Source organism: Argiope bruennichi, chromosome 7 (genome assembly GCF_947563725.1).
Source record: "Argiope bruennichi chromosome 7, qqArgBrue1.1, whole genome shotgun sequence".
Lineage (NCBI taxonomy): Eukaryota > Metazoa > Arthropoda > Arachnida > Araneae > Araneidae > Argiope > Argiope bruennichi.
In genome coordinates, this window is record NC_079157.1 from 110,407,162 (window position 1) to 110,419,382 (window position 12,221).

Below are 12,221 nucleotides of genomic sequence, written 5' to 3' on the forward strand. Positions count from 1 at the left end.
TGAAAAACCCAAATAAATAAAAATAAAATTCATAAATAATTTATACAATATAAAAATACAATTTTTTCAATTGATTTCATCTCATAGAAATTAATAACAGATATCAGTAGAAAATGTGCCTAATACATAAGTTTAAAAACACACTTCACATAACTTTTCATCCAAATCTTATGAATTTATAAGAAAATTTCTTATATCTGAAAATGTGCTTACCATAGCAACCTTCAATCATTACTGCATAGGGGTTCACAGTGCCTTGAGCCTTTGCATCCTGTTCCCCAAGTCTAAGAATATTTTCCAGTCCATTAAGAGCAACTTGAATGATTTTGGTATCAAGAACAGTAAGTAACTCACATAATGGAGGTATGCAATTCTGTTCTACTAAATACCTACAGAGAAATGAAGAAGATTTGATTTATGAGTTCATACAGTTACACAACATAAACAAAAAATTATCCAATTTAATCACTTATGCATGCTCTTCCTAAATATTAAAAAGGTCTACAGTTTCAAAACAGAAAAAAACTTTCTAATGGAAAAAAAAAATGAAAAAACATGAACATATGCCATCTACATTGTTTTTTAACTAAATGTGCCTTAAACAAAATAAGAGCATGAAATATAAGACCAACATAGATTAATTGGATATAACAAATGATTTCTAATAGCTACTTTCTTCTCAATAAAGGCACAATTATAAACAATTTTTTTTCTAAAACTTACTTTAGAATACATTATTAATTCAATTTCATGAATTTTATAAAAAAACAAATAATTTAAAAAAACTAACAAAAAGACACTCTTGTAAAGTACAAACTAGTAATTCACAAAACTGGAAAATTATTAAATATTTTGCTATTCTATTTTGAATAATTCTGAATTTCTGAAAGTTTTATTCTTATAAAGGCATTCTTTTAAGAATTCTTTTAAAACCTTAAAAAAAAATACCTGGGTATGAAATTATATTTACTGCATAATGAAATAATTTTAATATCAAAATTTATTAAATTAATTTTAATTTTAAAATTAACTTACTTCAGAACAGCGGTTCTTAACCTATGGGTTGCGAAGCATATTTCTTGGATCGCGCTGAGTCGAACCAAAAAAATTAGTAATACACCAAATTTCAGACATTTTAGAAATGACCACTTGAATAAATATCAACAATCGAAAATGAATGTGATTAACAAGATCAAAAAATATCAGCTGATTAAAAAGCGAGAGCAAAAAAAGTACGTGTGATGATAATAACGGTGAGAACTAAATGGAGCAAAGCTGGCGAGGGCGTACAAGAGAAGCGCGCCAAATATTTGACCTTGGAGACTGGTTCTACAAAGTGGAATTCATTATGTCAATCTTTTGGTTTTATTCGTTCGCTTTATTTGCAAAATATTTAACAGGTAAGCACTTCTAACTTGAGAATAATTTTAAATACATGCTGATAAAAAAAACGATATCTGTAATTTATGATATAATTTGATAAATTTCAGCGCATTTTAGTTGTTTTAAAGTCAAAATGGATGGGGAACTCATTCCCAGCGTGGAGCGTCACATTTTCTGCTTACAATATTGCCAAGTTAGGGTGAAACAGGGTATAGGAGTATTGATATTGATATCACAGATTTGGAAATACAGAAATTTTTTATTAATCATTTAGAAAAACTAATAACAGACTTAGATCGATATTTCCCTGCACTAGATGTTTTCAAATATAATTGGGTTCGAATGCCATTTAATTTTGATGTAAGTGATTTGCATGAGGAATTTGTTAATATTAATCAATTTCAAGAACAATGAATAGAAATACAAAGTGACCAAGCACTTCGATACAATTTCTACAAAAACACTGAATCTTTATGTGCTTACTGGTTAAAATTAAAAACCAAAAAGCCAATAATTGTTAAAGAAGCCCTAAAAGTATTATTGCCCTTTTCAACAACATATATGTGTGAGGCTGGCAACATGAACATATTTCTCAAATTTGAGTCGCGACTTAAAAAGGTCAAGAACCACTGCTTTAGAATACATTATTAATTCAATTTCATGAATTTTATAAGAAAACAAATAATTTAAAAAAACTAACAAAAAGACACTCATGTAAAATACGAACTAGTAATTCACAAAACTGGAAAATTATTAAATATTTCGTTATTCTATTTTGAATAATTCTGAATTTCTGAAAGTTTTATTCTTATAAAGGCATTCTTTTAAGAATTCTTTTAAAGCCTTAAAAAAATAAATACCTGGGTATGAAATTATATTTACTGCATAATGAAATAATTTTAATCTCGAAATTTATTTCACCAGAAAATTATTTATATACATTAATATCTTGGTATTATCCAGTTAAAGCAGTACTATGAAATGAGTTCACAAGACATTCAATCCTTTACCACAGTAATAATATGCAAAACAATGCCATATAGCAGCTTTGTTTCAAATTCATCTGATAATTTTGTAAACATCTATCTCTACGATAAGCTCATTTATATTGAAATAATATGATGACAGATGTTTCATGATCTGTTAATTTCCAAATAGTTATATCTACTGCATTAGTCTGGCTTTTTGACAAAATACTAAGAAAAAATAAAAATGGAATCATAAACATGCGATTTATAAAATAAGTTGCTTTGTATAGTGCAAATGGCAGTTCAAAATTGAACATATTTTACATTCATTTTTAAATAACATTACACTGAAAGATTTTTTATATTTCCTTTGTAAAGTATATACAAAAAAAAAAAAAGCAATAATTACAGGGGTGTTTGTGGGACCCCAAAAAATCCCCTGAAACTTTTACGGACTTACTACCGGCATTTTGGAGTTTCGAGAAGGGGGGGGGGAGAAATGAAAAATTACAATATGAAGTATTGAATGACCTAATTATAAAAGTTCAATGAATTACTTTTTTTGCAAAATTAATAACCATAAATTTTCAAACATATAAACTACTACATTTTATGCAAATCTTTTAAATTACCTGAATTAATTCTTTTAAAAAAAATTATCTAATTTCTGCTGCTTTTTTTTTATTTTCTGATGTTTGTGGGCTTGTTTTTCTTTTGTGGTGAACTTCATAATTGCAGGAAGGTTGACTTTTATTTTCCTCATTTACAGTTGAAGAAATTTCCTCGAGAACTGCACATGCAGAGGTAGAAGCACTTTGCTTTTCTGCTAATGTAGAAGGTTTTTCAGAGACTTTTATAGGTGACTCATCTGAAATACATGTTTTTAAGTCCTCTTGATATGTTTTCCAACTACTGTTCATATTCAGTAAGAGATCTTTGTGAATTGGATCAGTCATTGGATTTTTTGAGCCATACTTTTCACATGAGGTTTCTTTAGAAGCCATTAAATCATATTTAATAGTCTGCACTGCATCTAGGGAATCAATCTTAAGAGAGGTTCTATAGTCAGTGACAAGTGTATCCATTAAGTTGAATGCACTTTCCACTAATGGGCCATGGAAGCAGCTAAGGCAGGCTTTGACCAATTTAGCCAATGTAGGATACTTATAATCATTTGTGAAATCATCTTTTAAATTAAAAACTTTAGACCAATATTTATCAATTGTACACTTGACTTGATTTCCACTTTCATCAGATGTGTAGAGCATTTCTTTGGTGATATCAATATCACTCTGGTATAACCTTATTTCAGCTTCTACTTTTGACTTTTCATTATCACTAAAAATATGGGACATAAAAGATGATAATTTTTCAAAAGCTAATATTGTACTGGTTTTACCTCTTAGCTCTGGATCTAATGCTGTAAAACTAATTAGATATGAATTTTTAAGGGGTAATTTCTGTTTCATATGCTGAAATTTCTAAATGAAATTCTCTTGCGTACATAAATAAAAAAATATTTCAATAAGCGAAACGAAAAATTTACACGTGCATCAATAAATGAAACGAAAATTTTACACAGCGAAGAAAAAAAAGTTCCGAAGCGATCAATGACAAATAGCTAATACGGCGAAAAATCCCCCTTCTCTACTTATTGGCGCCACGCCAGTAGAGATAAGACCTTTGAACCCAGAGTCACGTTATCGCACATCTGGTCGAACGAAGTCTCCCCCTTTTTTTTCTGCCGCGCCTACTTGCCGAAAAGAATCCAGAAGAGAATGTCCGAGAACCGGGGGAATGAGTCATAACTCGCAATAAGGAAAGAACAAAAAAGAAGTTTTTTCCCCCTTTTCACGCATTATCACTGGCTTTGGAGAAAGAAAGGAAAAGTTTTCACCACACACACTGACCTTGCGTTTTCTGCTTTAAAAGCAAACAAAATTACCCAGATCAAAATAAATAATTCATTATTATTCCTACTTCCTTTTGAACGACGATCCCCGGAAATTCCGGGGATCGAAGTTCAAAATCCCCGGAATTCTGGGGTTTCCCCGGAGCACAAACACCCCTGTAATTACAACAAGTAAAATGAAATTGTCAGCTAATAAAAATAATTTATGAATAAAAACACTTCAGAATTGTTATATTTATTTTTTGAATACCATATTAATATCTTGTTTTATCATGTAAAAAAATCCTAGCAATTACTGATGAGAAAATTTCAAATTAATTAAGTCAACAAAAATCTTACCTCACTTGTTCAGGTGAACCACCAGATGTTGCATTAGCTATTGCCCAAGCTGCTTCTTTTCTAGTTTTAAACTCTGCTTTACTCAAGATTTCAATTAGAACAGGGAAAATGTTTGCATCAATGATTGCCTATAGAAAATGAAAATAATGAATCATAAAAAGTTAAATTTTCTATTTACACAGCATAAATGTCAAATACATATATATATCCTAAATTCTTTTTCAATCAGATTTTTTTTAATCAAATGATTACCACAATAAAATAATGTAGAATCTAATGTTCTAATATCATTGAACCTAAATCTTATATTTATATTTAGCATACTGTGATAACACAGATGTCACTGAAAGAACATTATGCAAGAAAATAAGCAAAACATTGATTTTTAAGTATTAAAAGACTGCCAATTTAACTGATTTTCGATATTCTTTTACATAAATTAATTTTACATATGTTATTTAATCAAGCATTTTGGTTACTGCATTTTGCTTGCAGAAAGAAGATCCCTTCTGATAAATTTGTATTGATCAATAACCATGAAAATGTGTTATAAAAAATTACTCTTTTATAACAAAATGCCTTTAAAATTTATATTTTTTGAAATATTAAAGAATAAAGTAGTCCTTTAATAAACACTTGTATAGCAAAGCAATCAAACAATAGCAATTTTAAAAAAATCATTCGTAAATGTATTTTTAATTAAATTAACTACAAATTCAAGTAAAGCATTTGATTGTCTATCTTCATTTCAAATAAAAACACTGATAAAATTAAATTTAACAAGATCAAATTAAATATTCCCAGTTCAAAGTCAGTCTACAATATTTTATTCCTTTTCAATAACTTGGGAACATTTTCAGTACAAATCAAATCATTAATTTTGCTCCATATTCAAATGAAAATAAATTATTTGTAATAATGAACAAATCTATTTCTGTAGTTAATGAACCAGAAAAGAAGTTTTTTTTTTTTTTTTTTTTTTTTTTTTTTGAAATGCTTACTACGAATTTAAAGACAATCATGGAATTTCAGAGAAAATTTATCAAAAACTTTTAATTTCTGGAAGATTTAATATATTATTGTTGCAATTGCAATAATTATAATTGTTAGAAAAAGCTTCTAAATGAGCAAAATATATAACTATTTACAATTAAAAATTTTATTCTGAAATTGAAATATTTTAAAATTATGCAAAATATTCTAACATACCTGTATTTGCTGCCTATTTCCAGCAGTAATATTTGATATCGTCCAACATGCTTCTTTCCTAATATTTTCTTTGGGTGATGATAATAATTGCAATAGACAAGGTAATGCATTACAATTCAAAATTACTTGAGTTTGAACATCATCTCCAGTGACAATATTTCCTACCGCTCTCAGAGCTGCTGAAACTACACTCTGGCTATTGTGCCTAAAATTAACATGGTAACCATTTTTAATTTTCAAAAAAAAAAAATCCAAAGCAAATAAAACATGCATAAAAGCCCCCCCCCCTTTTTTTAATTTTGAGGTAAAGTAATTTTTAAATAACAGTAATTTAATTACAAATTAAAAAAGTTTAATTTGTCCACATTAAAAGATCACCTGCTTGCAAAGCATATGTCAAAATTATATTGACAATATTTGCAAAATATTGCAAATATTGTCAATATTTGCAAAATATTGCAAATATATTGACACTTAATTTGGACCTGCAATATTTTGACACTTAAATTTGGACTTTATTGTCACAAGAGCCATGGTGTTTACTATGCTGCGCTGCGTTAAACCGGTTTTTTTTAAAATTAAAATATAAAATTTCAGCTATAAAAAGCAATGTGAAAACCTCTGGAAAAGATGAAGAATACTTAAATATAGAGTATACTTAAATACTTAAACATACTTGAAAATGTGAAGTTGTTAAAATGATATAAACATTGAGTACTAAAATTTAGACATTCACTGAGAATATGGTAAACAGACATGATGAAATTGCATTGAGAACTCATTGGTGCTTCTCCAAAAAGTAGATCTGAGGGGTGAATCTAGTGTGACCTATGCACAAACAGGATAAGATTGAGTCTGCATTTCTATTTGGAAGAAAGTTCAATACAAGGTTTAACACTATGAAGTTTGTTTCCTGTTAATATATCCCATTGCGTCTGCCATTTTGGGAGGCAGAGCAAATTTGTGTTTTTATTTAATCACACAGCTATACTAATATTTGCTGTATTAGTAGCCGATTTGACGGCACTGACCGCCTTCTCATTGCCTCCAATATCTACACGAGAAGGCACCCAACATAGTAAAATAGTAAATACACGACAGGAAAGTCTATTAAGAAGGATTAAAATCTTAAAAACCAAAGGATGATTTAGGATAAAGATTGGATGATTTTAGAGACTTTAAAAACACTTAATGAATATGTGTAAATTATATATTTCTCTTGCAGACAGTCAGATACTTTTCTAGGGCAAAATAGAAAAGCAGGTATCTTCGCCATGAAAACTGAACAGAAAGAATGAATTTTAAATGGAAAGACTGCGCTTTGGAAAACAACAGCAAATGTGACACTATCAGATGTTTTTGATCCATCTGTGTATATTGCAATATAATCATTATAGTGATGCCTATGTTCATAAAAATTTGTCTATAAATAGAATCTGTAGTGTCAGATTTGGTAAACCCTTCAAATGGATTTAGGTATTGTATTTAGGAATTATCCATGGAGGAAAAATATTGTCCAGTTGGGGTGTTGCATGCAGGTGAAGTAGATTTAGGTCCTTGAGAATGTTATGAATTCTACAGGCTACAGATATACAGGTTAAAATTAAAATATTTATAAACTTTTTTAAATAGAGTCACACTTAACATACTACCCTGAGGTATTCCCTCTTCCTGAATAAAATAGAGTATTCCGAGTCTACTTTAACATGAAACTTCCTCAATTTAAAAAAGTTTTGAATAAAATTGGGCAAGTTGCCCTTTAATCCAAGGTCATGAATCCTTTAAAATGCCGAATCTCCAGATTCGATCATACGCTTTTTTAAAGTCAAAAAATATTGCAACTAGATGCTTCCTCTGTAAAAAAGACAGATGAATATCACTTTCTAATGCGAGTAGATTATCAAGAGTACCCCAAGCTTTCCTAAAATCACTTTGATGAGGATGAAGGAAATTATTAGTCTCCAAATGGTAAACGAGTCTTCGATTAATCATTTTTCTAAAAGCTTGCATGTACAACAAGTTAAAGAAATTGGATGGTCATTTTCTGGGTTTTTAGGATCTTTTCCAAGTTTTAATATCAGAATTACTATAGCCTTCTGCCAGAAAATAGGGTAATATGATTGTACAATAAAAGTAAAGCTTTTTGGGATTTGACTCAAATTTTTAATAATGGAATAGTGAATTTTGTCGGGAGCCAGTGAAGAGTCAAGGACACTGGCAAGACATGATTAAAATTACAATTATAGGGTATGTCAGCTCGAGAATAAAAAAAATAAGTTTTTATTTTTCTGCAAGAATTTAAAATTGGAAAACGGCAATTTTGGCTGTTGGATGTAAGTGCCAACGTTAAAGCAATAGAATTTGCTATGTCTTTAGTGGATGATAATGTTATTGCATTATGAATTAAAACAAAACTGTAGTTTGATATATAAACACTTGAGGCTTTCTTTACTTTATTCCATAGCTCATGGCTTGAAATCTTAGACCTGATATTGGATACAAACTTTTGGCATGAAAGTTTTTGTTTTCGACATTGTATTCTCCTCAAAACTGTTCTAGTCATTTTTAAAATAAATATTCAGAGCTGTCGGATATGCTCTGAAAATACCTCATGCTTTCATTCCCTTTGTTCTTTATATGCGTGTTTGCATCCATGATCCCACCAAGGTTTGTTTTGCTTTTTTTGTTTATCAGATGATTTTGGGATTTAATTATTTGCTGCCTCAGCTATAACATCAACTATGTAATTTAGTGCATCATTTATGATGGAGTATTGGATTATATTGGGTTGAATATTAGCTAAAATGGTGAAGTTTTGCCAATTTGCTGCATTTAGGATGTATTTGAATGGATCGGAATGAATGTTTGGGTTATATCTATTGCCCGAGACGATCAGAAGGAAATGGTCACTATTATATAAGTCATTAACAACTGTTAAATTAAAGAATAGCAAAAGTGCTGGAGAACAAACTGCTAAATCAACTGAATAAAAAGTTCTTGTAGGTAAATGAAAAAGTCTTTTCATATGGCATAAATTGTGGTCTGTAAGGAGTTGCTCGATTTGCAAACCACGGGGGATTGGAATCAGGACTACTCCAAAAAGGACTATGACTATTGAGGCCGCCCAAAATTATAAATGAAGACGGTAGCTGTGAAATAAGATTAAAGTCATATTGAATAACATTCATTTGGAGACAAATAAAGGCTGCAGAGAGTAATCAAAGAATGCATCTGGATTTGAATAGCAACAGCTTGAAGATTTGTGTTCAGGTGGAAAGGGGAAGAAAGATGTTCATAGAAGGAATGTGGTCAGCTGCAAGGATAGCAACACCACCTGAAGCTCGATTATGAATATCATGTTTGGAGAAAATTTTGTAATGTCAGATATAGTGTTTATCAGTCTTGAAGTATGTTTCTTGAGAGTGTAATACAGGTGGGGATTGTGTTTGTTAATGAGATCTTTAAGTTCTGAAAATTTATTTAGGAAACCAGGAAACAAGAATGGCCATGAAAATAAGCACCGGAGGAAAAGAAAGGAAAACTACCCTAAAAAAACAAACTAGGAAGATATCAGGGTGTGCAGTGTAAAACTGCTGCAAAAATTATATACTTTTAATCACTTTTTAAACAAATGAGGAAAGAATGATAGTCGAATACATATGCGTTTTCAGAGCAGCTTCTCCCATGTTCTATATATCTTTTTAGCAAACTAAATTCATCTTTCAGTTTTCTTATTTTATGCTAATCAGATCAATTTGCATATTCTTCTTTAAGAACACATTAAAGTTTAAATACTTACTTATCAAGCATGACTTAAATAAATTCTTCAACATCTAAATTAAAGTTCGAACGTTTTCTGAATTGCAACAAGCATGACACAGTACATATTTCCTACTGCCCTTTCCGGAAAACTATTCTAGTATTTTAATAAATGGCAATGCACATTACTGAAGAAAAGAAAAAGAATCATTAAGAGTTATCTAAATATTTGCTGGAACCCCTAAATATCTTCTCCGATTTTTTTTCCCTTTTGCGAGTTTTCTTTTTTGATACATCCACTAAACAAGCCTTTACGACTATGATTAAGACAAAATGAAAAGTTTTCATCATTCTTCATGAGAAAATTAAGCACTTTTTAAGGACCTTTTCTCAAAATTAAGCACTTTTAAGGTGCTTAAAAATAGTTTTCAAATTTAAGCACTTCTCATGACGTTATGCATCCTAGATACAGATTTATCTTCAACGCTGCTATTGAAGGTAAATCTGTATCCAAGGTATCCAATCTATATCCGACATATCATCAGATGGATAGACTTTAAGCAGGGTGTCAATATCATCGTCGACACTGTTAGCTTTCCATTTGTTTTATCAAGAAGAATTTTTTTAAAGTCTTGTCTGGTCAGAGGCCCACTTCAAGAAGGACTAGAAATATCTTGTCCTCTTTGCGACAAGTGCCTGCACACATTTAGCTGTGTATTTTTCTTTACATTTTGGTGCCAGATCACTATCTTTTTCATGCTTTCTAGAATCACGAACGTTTTTGACATGAGATTTCACAGTTGAATCATTCTCCAAGAATGACGATGTTTTTGGAATCGATGAAATATTTAGTAGCATTATTTCTATATTTGATAAAGTAGTTTCAAGATTGATATAATTGGTACTATTGCACTATTTTGAGGGTCACTATTGTTAACCGAGGTAGAAGGTCATTGATGTATTGGCGTAACAGGCTGGTTTGAAATGGTCTGACAAGTGGGAGAAGATGATGGAGCTTTCTCCCATGCTTTTTTTTTATTATTTATTTTGAGAAGAGCTAGCCAGTTACTTCATTTTATGGTTATTATATCATTATTAGCAGTTTTGATTGGTATGTTCACTAGGGGAGTGTCTGTATTAGTTTGAGGATTTTCCCAATTAGTTTGTGACGATTGGTTGTTAGGGCTTCCGAGAAAGACAGACCAGGTTTGGGCATTCTATCCATTACAATTTTTCTAACTTCGGAAAAAGAGACATTTTTTAATAATTTTTATTGTTTGCATTTCTTTTTCTATTTAAAATCTTAGACATGATCTGAAATAAGATGGATGTTTGCTGTAGCAGTTTGAACATTTTGGCATTGGAGGAGAACAGTTATCGCTTTTATGATCTGGGAGAGAGCATCAGGCACAAATTTCTCTGGTATCTTTGCAAGCAGTTATTGTGTGTCCAAATTTCTGGCATTTGAAGCAACAGAGTGAATTTGGAATACATGGTTTAACTGGAAAGATTCTATAGGTTATTTGCACAGATTTTGGCAAGACCGGTGCATTAAAAGTTAAAATCAGATGTTTGGTAGAAATCTTTTGGTTATTTTCTTGATAGTTATCCTTCGAACGTCAATTACATTCTGTTGTTGTAAGTTTTCCAAAATGTCTGCTTCAAGGTCTCTCTGGAACTCTTTGTCCAAGATTTCTATCTTGGTTTGATTAAGTAAACAGTGTGCAATAACAGTGATGGATATTTCTCCAATTTCATTATGTTTTGAGATTGCTGTTTGTCTTATTTCAATTAACAGATTCCATTGTTGAATTTTTTTATAGTTTTTGCTTCACCTACAATTTCAACAATTACTTAAAATATCAAGAGTGGCAATACTGTTTTGTATGAACCTTGTTCAGATGCAATAATAAAATTTTTTTTAAATAAGCATTACAATCAGTATTAACATTATGAGCCATGTGACATTTGAGCCCAAGCCCAACAAGAGATGGTAGTTACCGGATTTGGTGACTGCCAACCTCAGCACTCGCCACGATGCTAGTCTGAACCTAAAGGCTGGGAGTCACCCCTGGAGACAGTGCCCACCCTTAATGCCAAGCCCAAGAGTGACCCCTTAAGCAGCCCAGTCAAATGTCTGAGAAACTGGCTGATGGATACATCAGGGACTGCAATGTACCACCCGTCTTACAGGTCACCATACACAGCAAACACGTGGGGTTTTTGGCTGTTCATGAGAAGCAAACAGAGTAGCGACAACTTCTCATTGAGAGCTCCCTTGCTTGCTGTCAAAGGATAGAAGGATGCAGCAAAGAGAAGGGGCAGGGGGAGTAAACTTAAAGAGAGAAGAGGATAAAGATGAGAGAAGGGGCAGGGAAGAGTAGGAAGAGAAAACTTAATAGAGTAATGATCCCTGGGAACCTCGGGATTGGGACATCTGTACCCACCTAAAGAAGGTGAGCCCCTGGGGGGCATTGGACACTTAAAAGATCCACTCACAATTACTTACTTGGAAGATTCTATTATATAAATCCAGAGATCTAAAGAAGTAAAAAAATTAAATTATTAATCCTTTCATCACTAACCGATTGTTTCACCTTGAGGAAGGAGCTTGTAATAGACTACATTTTTCCAGCTCCAACAAATGGTCA

At 31.2% G+C, this 12,221-nt stretch overlaps 1 protein-coding gene across 1 annotated transcript in view; it reads right to left on the minus strand.

Annotated features, from left to right (window-relative positions):
- Positions 1–12,221, minus strand: part of LOC129976477 (importin subunit alpha-7-like) — a 39,255-nt gene that overhangs the window by 5,952 nt on the left and 21,082 nt on the right. The window contains exons 10-12 of the mRNA XM_056090087.1: positions 5,812–6,016; positions 4,603–4,730; positions 214–389 (exon numbers count right to left, since the gene is read on the minus strand). Coding sequence (XP_055946062.1) covers positions 214–389; positions 4,603–4,730; positions 5,812–6,016 — 509 coding nt within the window. The remainder of the gene's footprint in view (positions 1–213; positions 390–4,602; positions 4,731–5,811; positions 6,017–12,221) is intronic.